The 20,199-nt window shown below is 42.8% G+C and overlaps 1 protein-coding gene across 1 annotated transcript in view; it reads left to right on the forward strand.

The window, feature by feature from the left end:
* The window catches only part of STS (steroid sulfatase), a 2,049,623-nt gene that overhangs the window by 1,372,653 nt on the left and 656,771 nt on the right, over window positions 1–20,199 (forward strand). Inside the window, exon 8 of the mRNA XM_086934659.1 lies at window positions 16,552–16,711. Within this exon, the coding sequence (XP_086790785.1) occupies window positions 16,552–16,711 (160 nt within the window). The remainder of the gene's footprint in view (window positions 1–16,551; window positions 16,712–20,199) is intronic.

Below are 20,199 nucleotides of genomic sequence, written 5' to 3' on the forward strand. Positions count from 1 at the left end.
TGGCAATAAAGGGTAATGTAACCAGGGTCATTAGCTCTCACTCCTGACGCTAATTCGCTGCATGCTTCTGAATAATTACTTACTTTTGCTGCAAAGTAAAGCTTGTTCGCTGTGATGCTCAGTTGTACGCCATATTAGATCTGTGGCGTCTGAACGCTGGTCAAGCTAGCCGGGCTGATGAGAGGTGTTACCTCGAAACCGGTCCGGTCCTCGGATGCTTGATTCCGATCTGGGAAGGACATGGCTTTTGTAGTTCGAACTAGACTGTTCCCATGGGGCACAGGGTCAGAGCTGATTTGCATATCGCCATTGTCTAGCCCAGGGTGGTGTGGAGTGCAAAAAAACGATGGATTTGGGCCCAGATCTTTGGACTGGGATGAATGTGTGACATTGATCCACATTCGGTCCATCACCTGTTTTGTTTGCAATACCGCATAAGTGCGCTGGGGATGCCCAGACGTGGGTCCCAGGCACTCCACACCACTGGAGTCAAGCTAGCCGGGCTGATGAGAGGTGTTACCTCGAAACCGGTCCGGTCCTTGGATGCTTGATTCTGTTCTGGGAAGGACATGGCTTTTGTAGTTCGGACTGGACTGTTCCCATGGGGCACAGGGTCAGAGCTGATTTGCATATCACCATTGTCTAACCCAGGGTGGTGTGGAGTGCAAAAAAACGATGGATTTGGGCCCAGATCTTTGGACTGGGATGAATGTGTGACATTGATCCACATTCGGTCCATCACCTGTTTTGTTTGCAATACCGCCATAAGTGCGCTGGGGATGCCCAGACGTGGGTCTCAGGCACTCCACACCACTGGAGTCAAGCTAGCCGGGCTGATGAGAGGTGTTACCTCGAAACCGGTCCGGTCCTCGGATGCTTGATTCCGTTCTGGGAAGGACATGGCTTTTGTAGTTCGGACTGGACTGTTCCCAAGGGGCACAGGGTCAGAGCTGATTTGCATATCGCCATTGTCTAACCCAGGGTGGTGTGGAGTGCAAAAAAACGATGGATTTGGGCCCAGATCTTTGGACTGGGATGAATGTGTGACATTGATCCACATTCGGTCCATCACCTGTTTTGTTTGCAATACCGCCATAAGTGCGCTGGGGATGCCCAGACGTGGGTCCCAGGCACTCCACACCACTGGAGTCAAGCTAGCCGGGCTGATGAGAATTGTTACCTCGAAACCGGTCCGGTCCTCGGATGCTTGATTCCGTTCTGGGAAGGACATGGCTTTTGTAGTTTGGACTGGCCTGTTCCCATGGGGCACAGGGTCAGAGCTGATTTGCACATCGCCATTGTCTAACCCAGGGTGGTGTTGAGTGCAAAAAAACAATGGATTTGGGCCCAGATCTTTGGACTGGGATGAATGTGTGACATTGATCCACATTCGGTCCATCACCTCTTTTGTTTGCAATTCTTTTATATCACAGCAGTATTATATTTTAATGATAACGGGCCTTTCCATTCACTGTATATAAGAATGTTTGAACGTGAACAATTAATTGAGGCTTGCTCCAGTCGGGCCTGGTGCTAGATCCCCCTCCTGTCTCCCTTCTGGTGTGATACAGCATCAATCACACTTTTAACAATTTAACATGACACGTCGGGGAGACAGTAAAATCAGTCCCGTTCGCACCTCTCATTGACTTTCGTGAACGGCTAGCTTCCCTCTGTCCAAGGGGGTTGGGTTTTTTTGCTTACGTTTTCGGTGCACCCCCAATCCCCCAGCTCTGTAAAGAAGTGCACAGCTGTCACCACGTGAACTCGGCCTGCTCCCCTCCCCTCCTGCTCCAATTTCTGCACTGTGGGCCTTGCAATGATATTAGTTTCTCCCAATTCAAAAATAATAACATGCAGTTTAGAAAGCAGTGCTGGGAACATACAGACATGCTTTTTCCGACAGCATATTACTCTTGTCTAGTGCATAATTTTAATTGAGTTACTTCCAGGTGTTTATAGTGGGGCACACTTGGGTGTAGCTGAAGGCAGTGTGTTTCTCAGTGGGGCAGTATGGTGTTCAGTGAGGGAGAGGATCTGGCACTGTAACTGAGACTGCAAGGCTCTGAGACAAATGGCTTTTGATAGCACTTTTAGGCGTATTTGGAACATTCTCCTAATGGCAAAGTGTTCAGATGAATGTATTGTGTTGACGAATAACAAACGAGTGCATGTGTGAATTGTCAATTTACATAAATGTGGAAAAATACTAGCTGCAGCATCGTCTTTTACTTGTGGAAAAATAAATGTGGATAAATACAGATAAAATGCCCAAAAAATAAATATGGATAAATACAGACGGAAATGGCAAAAAAATAAATACCATAAAACCGGGAGCCCAAATTATGATGTCAGAGGGCTGTTATCTAACAGGTCATTGGGGTGTCAGAGCACTACTGCTATATGATAGTAGTACAATTCAGAAACTATAATGATTGAAATAGCGTAGTGATGTTTTTATCGGTTACAAAGATACGAGTCAGAAATATGATAAATCAGTATTCTAATGTGACTATATCTAGATCACACATTTTTTCAGTTATGAAATTCAAATTATTTTTCTCAAATTCACATCTTTTTCATGGCTTCAAAATCTTATTTGCGAAAAGTACAGTATTACAGTAGACAATGCATTTCACTCAATATTTTGCACAGGCTGAATTGGCAGTAACTCACCAGCCAGCTTTCTGATTTGTCTACTTAATCATAAGAAATTACTTTGGAAAACAAATGGATATTTATTTCATTATGAATTAAATAAATAAAGGGGCTCTTTGACAATTTGCAGAGATGGGCTTGTGGGTGCTGATTTTCTAATGGAATTAATTATTTGCCCAAGGAAAATTAGTACTTTTTAACCAAACCGTGCTCAGAAAAGCTTTTGTTCTTTTTAAAGCTATCGTTGTCAGTGACTTTAACGCCTTAACTGCGGCCGTTATTTCGGCGCAGTGCGGGTGTTCTGAAAGGTGGGTGGGGCTGCGTCGGCCGTTGGCAAACGGCAGCACTCGCGAGGTAGTGATCCGACGGCAGCAGCATCGGGTTAAAACTGTCAAAAGAAACAGTTGCTTTGAGTTTATTGGTAATGTATTAATATGTTCCCAGTATCGCCGAAGGCCCAGGGATCCTGTTCCTGGATAGAATTGCCCAAAATTAAGTTTTAGATAGGTGGAGGATATTCAGTCAAGGCACTGGACCTTTCCAGCCTCACTTAGTTAACTGTATGGAATGAGTTTAGCATTTACTCCTCCCTAATTGGCATATGCTATGATAGTCAACAAAGAGACCCATTTGGTTTATATGATTTTTTAGAAGAAATGTTATTATTCTTTTCGTATTTTCTTCATGAACAAACTTGTCGGTTACATCCTTATTTATCTAGATTGTTATGTGGATTACATTGTAAGTACTGGAGCAGCCAAAACGAGTTTCGCCCTATGTGGTCAGTGGCACCAGGGATTTCTCAGGGCTGCAAGAGATTGTTGTTTGACATTATCAGTCAATGTAATTTAGGGAACAGAATATAACACACCACAAGTGGACATTGTGGGAAGGTCAGGAGTAGTGACTATATAAAATGTTAAGAACTTCATTTTAATGTGCAGATTATAAGGGGCCCAGAACTGGTATTGAATTGAAGAGTGATAAGCAATTCTGCACAAGAAAGTGAGGAGAGAACTCTAATTTGAGTAGACAAAGATGGATGTCTGATTCGGAAAGTAAACGAGCACGGTATTCCACTGCTGGCAAGGGAACAAATAGGAATTATAGCAGTTCTGGCATTTTAGCAGTTCTTACACACGAGCATTCCAGTTTAGGGTACGCTTTAATGTTACTTCTGTTATCATACAAAGAAATTAGTTTGAAATGTGATATTAGACGACAGTATTTTTTATATAAGCTATGTCCATAGAGACCATAAGCTGCGCCATTAGTGTGTGTGAAAACATTCTATGAGTGGATATCAGATACAGCATTTCATGATAACACAACTTGGTAGATACCTTCTTAGTAAGTAAGTGGTTCCTATTTTGATATTTTTTTTTTCAAATTAGTTGTTCATCAAGCAGGCATCTTAGATGCACAAATCTGTAAGAAGGGCAGACATAGATAATGGAAAGTTGACCTCGAATATGGAGACTAAGACTGTGAGAGAGACCCTCCTATACCAGGCAGACAAGACTAATGTTACATCGAAGGTCGATCAGATGATTGTTCCTTTGTTGAGAGTTGGGAAACTAGGGGAGTCTACCTGCTCCCAGAGAATACTGTCTTCAGATTGGTACATTTGGTAGAAACCGATATGAAGAACCCTTCTAGACTTTTCCTTCATGCTTTAATGGTGTTGATTTTAGAACAGTTGAGTATACTCTGTCCTGACTTCACTGAGAGAAGATTTATTCTCGAGTCAGCTGATTTTCCCTGCCCAGGGTGTGGAGCTTCATGCTTGAGCACTTATACTTTCCTCCTAAACCTTACACTTGGCTAATCTGATGCTGACAACTTCTTCATAAAATTTCCCTTGACACTTTCAATAATTTATTTAGAATAGAGAATTTCCTTTATGGCACCCGCTTGGTTGATGTTAAACTGGACAGCCTTAGGGTGGTCTTCCCCCAAACTTTTTGCCTGTTTTTCTCCAGTTTTGCTGTATTCCTTTTGTTGGCCTTAGGACTCTGAGCACTTTACCTCTGCTAACCAGTGATAAAGTGCATGTGCTTCTCCGCTACAACATGGTTTGATTAATTCATCCAACATTGGCATATCTATTTTATCTATAAGCCCCTAGTAGTGCACTTCCTGGGCCCAGGGCCCGTAAGTTAAATGCTACTGGTGGGCCTGAGGCACTGGTTGTGCCACCCACACATGTAGCACTTTAAACATGTTTCAGACCTGCCACTTTAGAGCCTGTGTGAGCAGTTTACACTGCCATGTCGACTTGGCATTTAAACCCCTTGTCAAGCCTTAAACTCCCCTATTTTTACATATAGGTCTTAAGGGCGGCCCTAAGTAGCCCAGAGGTCAGGGTGCTGTGTAATCAAAGGATAGGCACACATGTGTGCCTACAAAGGGATGATACTAGAGAATCTCTAGGCTCACTTCTTAACACATATTGATTGACGCCGTTGGACCCTCGACATCACCTTTCGGAGCACCATAAAATTAAAATTAACATTCTCTCTAACAGTGTGTTTATTCCACAAACTAAGCGGCTGTGCATCTATCCGATCTCACTCATATAATCAAAGGATAGGACATGTATGTTTAAGTTTTGCATGTCCTGGTAGGGAAAAACACACAAATTAGATTTTCACTCCTGTGAGGCCTACCCCTCTCATAGGTTAACAATGGGAATCCCTTAGTACATTTATAAGCTATAATTCCTGATTGAGGAGGAGTAGTTTTGTCATTTTTGATGTCATTGGAATGGTTATGATAAATCCATATACTGTTAACGATTAACTTATCACTACCATTTTAAATATGCTAAAAGAAAAATTAAAGACATAATTTTTCTATTAGCCCTGTGTGCTTGCAGCTTGTCTCCAATACATGTCTGGGATGGATGAGACCAGGACTTTGTGCATTCCCTCTAGACAGCCACACACAAAGGGAGCTTATGTGTGACTGAGGGGCCATTTACATGCTAGTGGGCCATCCTGGGCAGGATGGGAGGGAAGATCTGACACACATGAATAGTCTGTGTCCTGTCCCCACACAAAGGGCTGCATACCCCCCTTTAGTGAGTCTGTAACCAAAACTGGAAGGGAGGACATCTTTGCACTTCAAAGCCTCTCTTTTAAGTCACCTACTTCAAAGACAGAACTTTGGTAAACGTAGTGGGTCTAACACCACAAAACCAGACACTACTGGACCTGTGAAGAAACTGCCAGGAGGGAGGACTGCTGTGCTGCTACAAGGACTGCAACTCTGCTGGACTGCTGTTCTGAAGAACTGCTTTCCTGCTGTGCTACCCCGTTGTCTGTTACCCTCTCCCCTGCTGAAGAAGAACAGGACTATTTGACTTAAATCCAGAGTTATTTCCAAAGGCATGCTAGCTTGTCTCCTGTTTTAAGACTCAGGGATATCAAAGGCTTACCCCCTGTTCCTATGCTTGGTCCATTGGATGTGTATCCAGGTGCTTGCTGCAGTACAACAGATACATCCACTGTTGTGTGAGCAGAATTGCGGGATCACCGCTGTTGCAGGAACAGAAGTGGCGCATCATACTTTGAACCAGCACATCGCCATCAGAACCACCACATCACCACAGCTGCAGGGGAGTCGATGGAAGCATCCCCTTGACTGCGTGGAGCAAACGTGATGCATTGGCTTCAGAACCAATGTGTCTCAGACCTGGCTCTTTGTCTTCCGAACTGGTGCATTGCCATTGTTTGGTGGAGAAAATCGATGCATCACCTCGACTGTGGGATCGACACTGATGCATCGCTTGGCTGCACCCTGCACATTTGTTTCAGTTTTTATCTTTTAATTACTTGTTGGATTTTTGTCATTTATGTCTTGTTTGTTTATAAAATTATAATCTATTTTGCTAAACTGGTGTGGAGTCAAGTCAAGTCAAATCCACTTTATTTGATTATTTTAAAATCATAAAAGTATGCTATTCAATCACATGATAAAATCAGAGATACAAAAATATATAAAAATTACTTTACATAGATGTACAATTCATATATACAAAACACACAGTGTTGTCGAATTGATAATTAATCATTATAACTTACATTATATACACGATAGTCAGTGATACAACAAATTTACAAACAAGATTTTAGCTTCATTTGTATTCTCAATTAGTCGGTGGAAATAATTTCGGTTTATGATGTTACGTTTTCAAAGGATGTTTGCTCTAATGATCTAAGTTTTTTGTTACGGATGGAAGCTACCAGGAAATTTGCTACCCCAAACATGACAACGGGGGATTCCATTAGTTGTAGATAAAGTAGTGCAGGTTTTACTTGCACAAACCCCCTATTTGTTAGCAATGGGGTAATTAAATTTTTCCTTCCTCCCATATAGTATGGGCAAAAAAACACAAAGTGCATTGTGTCCTGATATGAGTGATCGTCACACTTGCAAGTAGCTGCTTCCTCTGGTTTGCACCACTCCTTGAAGATTCCCAATAACAAGTGCGACTGATTGAATCGAAATTTAGTGGGCAACCATCGGTGAAAGGGTTTGGTAACAGTTGACAAGTACGGTTGAATATACAATGACAATATCAACATATAATGAGCCCTCACTGTTGGTTTACTAAGTTCTGTTGCTTCACGGTCCAATTCTCTAGATTTAAAAAAATTTTTTTTACCCAGTTGATGTCAGCCTTAGTTATACTTTTGGGGTTGGAGTAAATCTCTGGGCGTCCCAGATAGTTAGATGTTGATTTAATAAAGGACAACCATTGTATTTCCGCCGCTTTGTCAAGAACCATACAGTCCCTGATAATCTTATGGTTCAAAGTGAGATTGGAGTTCAACCAGGTTCTTATCCATTGTAGGATGGGGGCCATGTTCAATATATCTGAAATATATCCCATCCCAAGCTCCAGATGTACTGCATAACTAGCAGTTGATTGGGGGAGACCTAAAGAGGCTCGCAGGAATTTAGGGGCATATTACCAAGCAATAGCGATAATTATCGCTATTGCTTGGTTAGAAACAAAAATTTACCGCTGAGCTGCGGCAATTTTTATCGCAGATAAACCTTGGTATTACCAAGGTTTATCGCAAATGCGATAAAAATCGGCCACAATGCATAAATATAGCTGAAAAGTCAGTGATATTCATGCATTACCGAGCTAATGCTCTTAGCCATATTATCCACCTCCCATTGGATAACATGGCTAAGAACTGCTCAGGGCAGGTGTTAGCTGTTGGAGATATTCGCGCTTAGCGCGAATATCTCCAAAAGTTGGTAATAGGAGATAGCGATGTTAGCCACTCTTTCCAGTCGCTAACATCTTGGCACACCCACTTTGCATGTCATTAGTGATAAATATCACTGACATGCAAAGTGGGGCCCTAGATGGTCGCTATCTCCTACTAGCTGTCGCTAACTGGTGTTAGCGACAACTAGGTAATAGGGAGATAATTTTATCTCCGCTTTCTTGGCTTTTAAAGCCAAAAAAGCGGAGATAAACCCCCTTGATAATATGCCCTTATTTTCTTCTCTTTAAATGAGAGCTGTGTACTTAAAGCCCCATATTGCTGCTCCATACCTTGCAATGGCCACTCTTTTTGCTTTATAGATAGGCAATATTGCCTCCCCTGGTTTACCACCCAGTCTCTTTGCAAAACCTAAAATAGCAGCCGCTGATCTTCTTACGCCAGCTACTTTATTCAGGACTTGGGGTGCCCATGAATCTACATCATCAAACACAACCCCTAGGTTAGTGAAGACTTTGACTTTGGTTATTACAAAGTCATTGCAAGAGACTGTTTTAAAGGACTTTCTTCTATTCCCTAGGGACATGACATGAGATTTTTCTGTGTTGATAACTAGGTCCAATTTTTTCATAAACTCCCCAAACCAGTCAAGGAGTCGTTGTAGGGCATTTGGTGTTCTAGCCCAGTGTTTCCCAAACTGGGGTCCGCGGACCCCCAGGGGTCCGTAACACATTCCTTGGGGGTCCACAGGCAACAGTTTTAAAAGCACAGACAGGTTTCTTGTATAATTAGCAGCTTTCCAGCTACAATAAAAGTGGCAAGATTATAAATGAATAAATAAATGCCAGTGATTAATGTACCAGCTGGAGCATGAGGAGGGTTTTGTTCAGTGGCAGCTTTGACTAATGTAGCACAGAGGGTTAATGTGCCTACTGCAAAGAACGTGTAACATGCATTTTAAAAAGCAGTATTTTATGTGCATAGGTTTGTGGTTACTGCTTTTGTCACAGAGATTCTTTCGATACTGTGCACTTCATAAGTGACAATCGTAATGTAGCAAAGGGACCTATAAACTGTCATCAAAGAGCTGCTTGAAAACTGCATGGTACCAGTTAGTAACTTATGTTTTTTCCCAGTTAGTCATTATCCTGATGCTGCTAAAAAGATTTGTTTGGGTAGAAATACATTTTTAATGTTAAAGTCAATGCTAGCCACTGTGTTATGTTCTGAATCCTGAGTTTGTGCTTTTCCAGACCAAGCACTCTTTAAACATTTTACATACACACTGATTTACATGTATGATTCAATGTCTATATGTGTGTGATGTAAAGTGCTCTGACATCCTACAACTTGCTATTTGGAAGGGGCATTCCCTTCCAAATAGCGAGTCTCAAAACCATGTACAAATGTTTTGTGGTCGCAAAACACTCGTAATTACCACCTACTTCAAGTAGATGGTAATGCATTCGCAAATGGGAAGGGGACCCCTTCCCCTTTGCAAATGCATGCAAAAGTATTTTTTAAGGGCAGGCAGTGGTCCCAGGGACCTCTGCCTACCCTTAGAGAAAATGAAACGAAAACGTTTCATTTTCATTTTTTTTTTTTAAATGCATGGTAGGCGGGCTGCATTTTTTTTTTAAACTGTATTATTTAAAAGCAGTCCCAGACATGGTGGCCAGCACAGCCCAGCAGGCCACCACACCTGGGAGGGCTGGCATTCCCAACGGTGTAGCAAATTGCGAGAGGCTCATTAAAATTAAGGAACCTCGCAATTTGCGACCCAATTGGGAATCCCAAACAGTGTCAAACACACTGTTGTACATTTCATGTAGCAACTCGCAATTTGCCACTTGCAATGTGTTGTCAAATGCGAGGCGCTAAATGAAATGGTCGTACATCTGGCCCCAAAATTGTTAGTACCTTTAGTATTTGTTTTGTGTGCACACGTGTGTATTTTTTTGAATTACTGTTTTAATATTTGAAATTTAACTCATACAAATTGCTTGAGGGTGCCTGGCTTCCAGTGGTGACTCAATGGGGGTCCTCAGGAGTCAAAAGTTTGGGAACCACTGTTCTAGCCAATAAAACTGTATCATCCGCGTATAGGAGTACAGGGATGGGCGTTCCTCCCATATGCGGAATATCAGGTGTTACAGTTACCAAGGCATCTTCCAGGGAGTTTATATAAAGTGTGAACAGCATTGGGGCCAATATTCACCCTTGACGCACCCCTCTACCAGATTTAAACTCAGCCGTACATTTTCCCTCTTGCGTCATTCTAATAGATGCAGACAGGTCTCTGTGCAATTCAGCTAAACAATTCGCCAAAGCCTGGTCAAGTCCCAACTCCAGAAGCATCATCCACAGCTTTGACCTATTAACTAGGTCAAAAGCTGTGGATAAGTCCATAAATGCCAGGAAAATTGATCCTTTAGTTGCAACCGTGTATTTGTTAATTATAAGATGTAGGTTTAGGCACTGATCTTCTGTACCTCTCCCCGCTCTAAAGCCGTATTGGGCGTCACTTAGGATGGCTTTGTCTGTTGCCCAAGCAGTTATCCTGGCCAAGATTATTTTCCCCAATATTTTGATTGAAGAGTCAATCAAAGAAATTGGCCGGTAACATCTTGGTTCCCCCCTTTGGCCCTTTTTTTAAAACTGGAATTATAATGGAACGGGTCCAGGTGATAGGGAAAGTGGCAGGAATAGAACTTGCTGCTAGATTAAAAACATTTATAAGTATTATTGACCAAAATTCAGAGTTGGTAAATACATATCAGGAGGTACCCCGTCGGGGCCAGGTGCTTTCTGCCCGCCGTGTCTGCTATTGCTTTCTGCACTTCCTTTATAGTAAAACTCGGTAGAGACCCCGCTAGCTCTCTAGAATGTGGCACGTAGGTATCAAGCTCTAAATTACTTCCGTAATGTTCTCAAAGTGGTTTAGCCATTCCCTTTCTGTGATGGTAACTTCTAGAGGGGTATTTTCTACACCATTAAACAAGGGAGAATTAACGATAGTCCAGAATTTAGAGCTATTCCTCAAGGTGGCTTTGTCATATAACGAGTCCCATGCCTCTTTCTTTATTTGATTTTTACGTATTTGTAAAGTAGTTTTATATTTTTTCCTTAAGGAAGAGACTTCGAACTTATCTCTGGGATTCTTGTTAAGTGCCTTCAAAAGCTCACTGTGGGTTTTTGTACAATTGTGGTCAAACCATCCGTGGACCTGTTTTGTTTTCTGTTGTGCCTTCACTGTAAGTTCTATTGAGACCTGTTGACAGATTGCTTCGAAGAAGAGTATAACGTCCCCCCCGAATCTAAGCGGGTCGCTACAGGTGTTAAATTCTTTCCCAACATTAGATCTAATTGTATTAAAAAAGTCTTCAGGGATGATTTTGTTCCATTTTAATCTCCTCCCCTGATCCTTGGTTACAACCTCAGTTACAACTTTAGAGATCTCTGTTTTGTTAAAACAGTGTAAGTTATTATCCAGTTCCAACACCACTGGGTTATGATCACTAAACATAGATTGAATAGCATTATAAAATATAACTGACTTAACAAGCCAGGAGATAAAAACATATAATCTATGATGGTTTCACCTTCCCTAGCACTATATGTGGGAACCCGATCCTCTGTATCAGCAAACTCTGGCTTGAACAGGTCTACATCTGATAGTAGATCTTCCAGGGCAACCCCTTTTGCATTGTGTTCGAAGTGCTGGTATGCTGAATAAGCCGGGTAATCAAAATCCTTATACTGGCAATTTAGGCCGCATAAATGAATATTAAAATCGCCCATTAGGATAACATAAAAAAGTGGTTTGAGCTTCTTTATATGAGGATAAAAATGATGACAGTGATTGGAGATGCTCATTTGGGTGCTCTCCCTGTATTGCATTATAGAAGTTAAAATATAAGGCTTTGTTATTGTTTGGCAATATAACTTCTATTGCTAAGTAGTTAGGTGAGGTGGTATTAAGCTCCTTCACTATACCCTTTATGTTAACTGATATTAAAAACATAAGTACTCCTTTGTCCCTTCCTGATGTGGACATACGGGCAGGTACAAAATATGAAGTAAACCCATTCACCCAAAAATTACAGTCCCTATCCCAGGTTTCTTGGATTGCCACAGCATCATACTGCCTCACAAATTCAAGCCATGCCTTATCATCCCTCTTAGAGCGTAGGCCTGCGATATTCCAGCTCATAAGTTTTACAGAATTCTCCCTTCTTTCTTTATTTAGTTGAGTACATTTAGACCGGTTTGGTGAACTTTCTTGTGTCAGTCAATCAATATCACCTAGGTGTGATAAGGGTGTAAACCTGTTTGATAATGCAATTCCCCCATTTATCTCTGTTGTACTAAGATTTTGAGCTTTCGGTAGTAGTCCAGATTTCCGGGTGGCCCAGCTATTTAGGTGAACCGGCTGTCTTACTGGGTTTCTTACTGGTGCTAGGTAGCCGCCCTCCCCTATACACCTCCTAAGTGGCTCTGGCCGGGGATAAAAGAAGCCCAATGGTAGTGCTCGTATCTCTACCTCCTTTGTGAATATTCCCGTTGCATCCCAAAATAACCGAGATGCCTCGTAGGGTCTGTTGAAGTTCACAATGAGGCAGTCTCCTTTTTGATTTTTTTTGTGTTACCCAATCACCCTACACGTCTCCCCATATTTATACTAGCAGAAAGATTTTTTCCCCCCGTGCAGTTTTCAGCACACCAAGCCTTGATGTTTCTTAACAAGGTTTCCTGGGTCTCTGATTCTCCAGGTTTCAGAGGGGGTACATTTACTAGTATAGCTACATACGGTGTGGCCTCTGGAGGAAGATTAATAATGTGTTTTTGCCCCAAATCCCTGTTCTTGCTATGTACCCTCTCTACTGTAGAAGTATCTTGGGGAGAGGGGGAACTATTGGGAACAATGCCTGTCCCCTGGGCCACAGGTCCCTTAGCATGGTCTGTAGGAGATAACCCACTATGCAGCATTGGTGAGGAGGGTAGGTTCAGACAAGTTGATGGTATACATTCACCTGATATCCCCGTTGGCTGTATTAACTGGGCTCGGGGTTTGTTTGTCAGGTTAGCCTTAGGTAGTGGGGGAAAATGATCTTTTGAGGCTATGAATGTATTTTCAAAATTTCTGCTACACATTCTTTTAAAGTTTCAATAATATCGCTTGAAATCTGAGTCAGTATCGTTTCCAGTTTTTCTGTAAGTATGCTCTCAACCATGTCTCTCATAGAGGATTCAAAATGTCTAGATGCGGGATGTCCTTTTTTCTGGTGGAGTGGGGTAGGCGTTTTATGCTTTTTGGACTGCCTCTCATGTTTCATGACTGTTTTGGGGCCTCCCCAGAAGTGCTATTAACGGTTGGAGTATTGGCAGGAATTTCATCCTCGGGACTTAAGGAAATGGGAGGGGGTAAGATGTCATTTGTTTTAGTTAATATAAATCACGGGCTCCAGTGGAGTAGTCTGTCTACCATTTAAAGGAGACCCCGGGGTCTCTATGGTGGAGATTTCAAGTCCCAGCTCTCGTTCAGTGGTAGCGATTTCTTTATTTATTTTGCCCACAGCGGAGGTAAGATAGAACAAAATGTTAGCAGAGTTGGTGGAATTACGTGGGACTTTTGCTTTAACACCGCCTCCATTTGTAGAAGTTTGTAATTTGCACTTACCCATGTTAAGCGATGCTTCTCAGGGGTGGCCCGTCCCGTCCCTTGTCGTCCCCGCACGGCCACAGACGGCTCGCCCTCTGCCCGGGCTCAGCTCGGCGTCGCCCGCGCGCTTCCCGTGAGGCGGGAGGGGCAGCTCACTCTTATGCGCCTCCGGGCGCGGGAGTCAGGCGCGGCTGTCAGCGTCCCCGGATGTCAGCAGGGGATGCTGGGAAATGGAGTCCCAAAGACGCTCCCCCCTCTCGGCGGCCGCGATGTGTGGAGCGGCGCGGGGGGAGAGCGAGACTGGATGCCAAGGTGTCTGTAGATCTTTGCGGGTCGGCCCAAGCTTTCAATGCCCCCACTGAGCGTTTGTCCCCGCTCGTCCACTGGAGCAGCTCACTCTTATGCGCCTCCGGGCGCGGGAGTCAGGCGCGGCTGTCAGCGTCCCCGGATGTCAGCAGGGGACGCTGGGAAATGGAGTCCCAAAGACGCTCCCCCCTCTCTGTGGCCGCAATGTGTGGAGCGGCGGCGGGGGAGAGCGAGACTGGATGCCAAGGTGTCTGTAGGTCTTTGCGGGTCTGCCCAAGCTTTCAATGCCCCCACCAAGCGTTTGTCCCCGCTCGGCCGCTGGAGCAGCTCACTCTTATGCGCCTCCGGGCGCGGGAGTCAGGCGCGGCTGTCAGCGTCCCAGATGTCAGCAGGGGACGCTGGGAAATGGAGTCCCAAAGACGCTCCCCCCTCTCGGTGGCCGCGATGTGTGGAGCGGCGGCGGGGGAGAGCGAGACTGGATGCCAAGGTGTCTGTAAGTCTTTGCGGGTCGGCCCAAGCTTTCAATGCCCCCACCGAGAGTTTGTCCCTTGTGTGGAGTCTTTTTGTGGTGTTTTCACTGTGTTACTTTTTGAAGTGTTGCACAAATACTTTACAAATTGCCTCTTAAGTTAAGCCTGCCTGCGCTGGCTCTGTGCCAAGCTTCCTGAGGGTTGGCACAGGTTAACGTATGATATGTATCTGACTTAGCCTGACTAGGATTGTGGCTCCTGCTTTGACAGGTCGGTGACTGAGGTTGAGTGTCTTAAAGGTTTCAGCAATCCGTCCATCATCTCCTTGTGTTTGCTTTGTTCAGGATAGGTTGGCAGGGTATGCCCAGATGTGGGACCCTTGCTCACTTTTCCACTGGTTTCAAGCTAGCATGGCTGATGAGGAGCGTTACCCTGAAACCGGTCCCAGGATGCTTGTTTCCGGTCCAGGGAAGACATGGTTTGGCAGTTCGGGCTAGACTGTTCCCATGAGGCACAGGGTCAAGACTGATTTGCATATAACTGTGTCTGAACTAGGGTGGCAAAGTGAGCTAAAGAACTATGATGGATTCAACCCAGATCTGTGACTGGGGGTGAGTGTCTGAAAAGTTTCAGCACTCCGTCCATCATATCCTTGTGTTTGCAGGGTGCATACCTCTGCCAACCAGAAATCCAATTTCTAACATTTGAAATTTTGTGTGCTGCATGTATTTCTATCTTGTATCTTTTCCCAGATTGTACACAAATTCAGACTGCAGGATCATTTAAATGTGCATGCTCTTACCTTATATTTTCTCCAATTTTGCTGATCGATTTGACTTGCAACTTGATTCGAATTATTAAGAAAATACTCAAGGTTTGGACACCAGCCTCTCTGCTCTCTGTTTTTGTGGAGCCATTCTATTTTCACGCTATTTGAAATGTATTGCTGTTATTAGCTACTTTCTCACACTTCAAATCGACAATAAAGTTCCATATGAGCAATGGGGTATTCTTTTTGATGACCTTACCAAGACATTGAAATTCAAGAAACCCTACTCTATCATACCTAAAAGATGTTCTTCCCTGCAAAGTTGTGATTTCCTATGAATCCCATGGAAAAGTGAAGCACAGGAGAGATCAGAGTGTGTTTTGACTGATAAGGCGATTTCAAACCACAGAAAGATCACCCTTTCTCTATGTCAGTCATTACCATTTTCTAAGTGAAATCTGTTCATGAATGACCGCTTCCACAAGTGTAGTGACAGCTGTAGGCACTTTTGGAAGCAGACAACGATGTTATGGATCACTGTTTTCTCCCTCTAATATCCTTTTCATAACATGCTACATATTTTGGTATTGCAGCCCTTATTCTTTTGGGATCTAGGCGCAAAGTACTAGATTGTTGCAGCACCAGGGATAGACATGGAGGTAGGTCTGTTCCCATGTTCAGGCCTCCATCTTTGCATTGCCCGCAAGATCTGACTGAATTAATTCTGAGTGTTGGAATAAGATTGAGGTAGGATTCCTGTGAGTGCTTGCGAACATCCTCTTTGTGATGTGCTTGTTTGTTACATCTGGCACAGTGCAAAGACTTGATAAGTACATCCCATATTCCGCTTAAATACAGAAGTGGCCAGTGATCCTGTGACCCATAACTTTTTAGACAACAGTTAGTTACTTTAAGGTATGTCCATGGTTTCGGGACGACCCCCTATACAAAGGATCAGGCCGCTCCGGTGAACAAAGCCCTCCCTAAATCCAATGTCTTTGGACCTGTTCCTTTCGAAGATAGATGCCACCAGCCAGCGCTCTGAAGTAGCTACAAAGCACACAATCTAGCATTGTACAAAAACCCTTACTAAATAAATTAATGGTTTATGGTTACTACCAAGTGAATGATTTCACCTGAGAAACACAGGGCAGGAGAAATCCTGACAAAATCCTAATAGCTATTCTCCTTTTTAAAGTTGTTAATATTTGCTCATTAACTTAATTCATCTTATATATTTATATTAATTTCGAGGTGAACAACAGCAAAACTGTACTTATTCAATAGGATCGAATTCTGGTTTGGGCACAATGCACTTTCAATATGAACCCTGCTTGATTCTAAAAAAACTATTTATAATAGAAAACAATTTTAATAATGAACTTTAAAGAATAACAGTGAAATGTTTTGTCATTTACAATGTATGTTGTATGCTTTAAGGTGGAAAATCTACAAGTTGGGAAGGAGGTATTCGTGTTGCCGGGCTTGTGCGATGGCCAGGGAGGCTACAGGCTGGCACGACTATCAGTGAACCAACTAGCAACATGGACATTTTCCCTACCATTGCCAAACTGGCTGGAGGCTCCGTGCCCAATGACAGGTACCAAAATGAACATTCATATCTTCTCATGGCCATTTTTTTATCAGATGATGCCATTTACTTAGACCATGGTGTGTACAGGATGTTTGGTAGTAATAGAATGTGAAACCCTTGAAGATTGGTCACAGACATAGAATATTATTTTTAGATCTGGTGAACTCATCCGCCTTGGATTTATTTTACGTGAAAGATAAAAACAAATTGGGCCTTACAAATCATTTGGGAGTAGCACTCATCCCCAAAGACAGAGAATCTGTTATACTGTGTCTCAGTCTTTCGTCTCCTTTTACCTCCTGTGTCAGGTCTCTTGTGGAATGTGGGGTCTATGATATGTGTAGGGTTCCACTTCAGTTGGAGTTTGTATGACTGTTGGTGTCTGGTTCCTCAGGCATGGGGTTCCTTAGCTCCAATAAACTACAAGTATAACCTTTCCTGTATTGGGTTTTTCTTGGATGAACCAGATTACTGCATTTTGGCAACAGGATGGGATGTGCCAGACACTATTGAGCCTGTGCTGCTCCTGTGTACTGGAGCCCGTCAAAGGAACGCTGTGCCCTGCCTCCGTTTCCACCGCTGTGACTGGTGTGGTAGGATTGTTCTACTTAAAAAAATGTTGTTTATATATGTGCTGCCCTGCTCAATCTTTGATTCCGCTCTTTTTTTGACTTTTATGATGCCCTCATTCAAACGCTCTGCCCTAACTGATACCGATTCCCGCTCTGCATTGAGGTCAAGTGAGTGGTTCAGATTCTGTGCCTCCCACACCTACTCTTAAATAAAGATAAACTTATTGACTTGCCTCAAGTTAAAGCTCCACACTTGTCTCACCAGCTCCTTGCTCTGCTTCCATAAGTTTCTTCCACTCAGCAGTATCATAGAGCCCAAATTTCTTCCATGAACACTGCCATCATGTGGCACCAGTATCACTTACTTTTAGACACTAAAGAACTCGTTTTTAACAACTGGTGTTTAGGAAGAGTTAAAATGTTTTTTTCCTTTCAACCTCTTTTTCCAGTGCCATTTTTTCCAATGAGTATCAATCAAGCAGTGGTAGCTCCCTTGTCCTTTCTTATGCTGCAAGGCGATCCACGCAATGAATGGGAAGATTAAATAGAGACATTTGAAAATTACATTGTTGCTTTAGGAGGGTCTATTTTATTTGCCAATTAGAAGAAAAACTCTGTTAATAGGATGTCTTGGCACAGAGGGTTATCATGTCTTCAAATATTTACCACAAGTATACGATGACAATGGATATGTCATGGAGGATGTGTATAAGGATGCCAAATTGCGAATTCACAAATGTTTTGCTAAAACTTTGAACATTGTTATGCAACGCCACAAATTCTACACCTAACCTCAGAGACCAGGGGAATCAATAAATGAGTTTGTGGCGAGACTAAGAGAACTGGCCATAAAGTGTAAATTTGGTCCCATGATTGAGGAACTCATAAGAGATCAATTATTCATCAAATGCAGCAATACGAAAATGCAAGAGCGACTGTGGGCTGCTGCCGATACATTTTGAAGAAAGATGCCATTCCAGTGAGACATAGCTCTAGGAAAACTCCCATTGCCATGAGAGAAGAGGTCAAAAAAATCATTGACCAGATGGTATGTGATGATGTCATTGAACCTGTTGAGGCCACACAATGGTTATCACGAAAAAAGCTGATGGGTCTTTGAGATTTTGTGTTGACCGTTGCAGCCTAAATCAGAGTGTTGTTATGGATCGTTTTCCCCTACCCAATATCACAGAGCTCGGTTTTTTATTGGCTGGAGGAAAGTTTTTTTCCAAATTAGACCTCAAAAGTGCTTATCACCAGGTAATTCTACATCCGAACTTAAAGTATTTTACTGAGTTTGTTACAGCATAAGGTGTCTTTCAATTTAAAAGATTGCCCTTCTGGTTGTCATCCCCAACTAGCGTGTTTCAGAGACTTATCTCCAAAGTGTTGGCTGGTGTAAGAGATGTCATATTCTTTCAGGAAGACATTCTAATTGTTGGAGATAGCATTGACTCTCATAATGACACATTACAGATTGTTCTTAGCAAATTGTTAGAGGCTGGTCTCACTTCACGAAAAAAGAAATGCAAGTTTCTGGTGATTGAAGTCAAGTACCTTGGGTACCGCATTTTCAGTGAAGGAGTTAGACCAAAACCTAATCTTGTGAGTGCCATTGTCAATGCACAAACACCCATTGATAAAGATATGCTATGCTCCTTCTTGGGAATGGTAGAATATTATGCCAAATTTGTAAAGGATTTTGCCACAAAGTCTGAACCGTTGAGGGTGCTACTTAGAAAAGGGAGAACGTTTGAGTGGGGAATATCCCAAGAGAAAGTTTACTCTGGTATTAAGGAAGAAATTTCCGATGCAAAAATTTTAGCCCCATTTCAGTGAAATTTGAAGAGGATGCTTACTGTAGACGGAAGCGCAGTGGGTTTGGGGGCCGTCTTTTCAAAGGTACACACTGGAGTCAAAAGAATGGTAGCCTTTGCATCCCGCTCATTGCCGAACACCGAGAGGAATAATTCAGTCATTGAGTGGGAGGCATTGGGTCTCTTCTCACTTTGGCACTTATTTGGGGGAATCTAGAGTGGTTCTCAGGACTGATCCCAAGCCTCTGTTAAAGGTGCTGGAATCCATCAGATTTAAGAATTGTTCAGCTCACCAGATTAGCTGTCAAACTACAAGAATGTGATTTCACAGTGGAATATTTGCTCGGCTGGAAAAATAAAGTGGCTGATTGCCTATCCAGGTTGCCAGCCAAAATGTGTGAAGGGGCGAAGTAACCACTGAGGAAGTTGTGGTGAGTGTCAATGAGGTCTTAACAGATGTGCACAGTGCAATCTTTAAACATGAGTAGATGGAATCCTTAGACAAGGATCAAGAACATAAAGCTGTAACCAGAATGATCAATGAAGGTGTCAAAAGGGAGAGTACATATTCTCATGGGCAGATCATATTCTAAAGTGTTAGAAGAGTTATCTGTAAATCCTGATTGTATTATTGTCAGGGGTGAGAGATTTCTTCCTCCTGTAATAGTGAGACATAAATGAATCGCCTTAGCACATGAAGGTCACATGGGACAATCTTTCACTCTAAAAATGGTAAAAGAGAATTATTGGTGGCTCAAAATGGATTCTGATGTTAAGAGGTGGGTTGAGAACTGTGTTGCATGTAAGAATTATGAGAAGAGGTTGAAAGTGGGTAGGTGTGTCAAGGATTCACAGCTACATATGTCTGAGGCGGATTCCGTCTCGGAAAAGGTCAGTTTGGACTTCATTGGTCCATTCACATTTTTGTTTGAACAAGAACGTTTTGCTGCTGTATTGGTAAATGCCAAATGGTTTGAACTAATATTTTTAAGAAACATCAGTACCAAAACCACCATTGCCTTATAGGAGGATATCTTTAGGAGAGAAGGGGCGCCGCTGAAATTTATCAATGACAATGGTACCCAGCTCACTTGGTGTTAAATCT

The sequence above is a fragment of the Lissotriton vulgaris genome, chromosome 8 (assembly GCF_964263255.1).
Source record: "Lissotriton vulgaris chromosome 8, aLisVul1.2, whole genome shotgun sequence".
In the NCBI taxonomy this organism is placed as follows: domain Eukaryota; kingdom Metazoa; phylum Chordata; class Amphibia; order Caudata; family Salamandridae; genus Lissotriton; species Lissotriton vulgaris.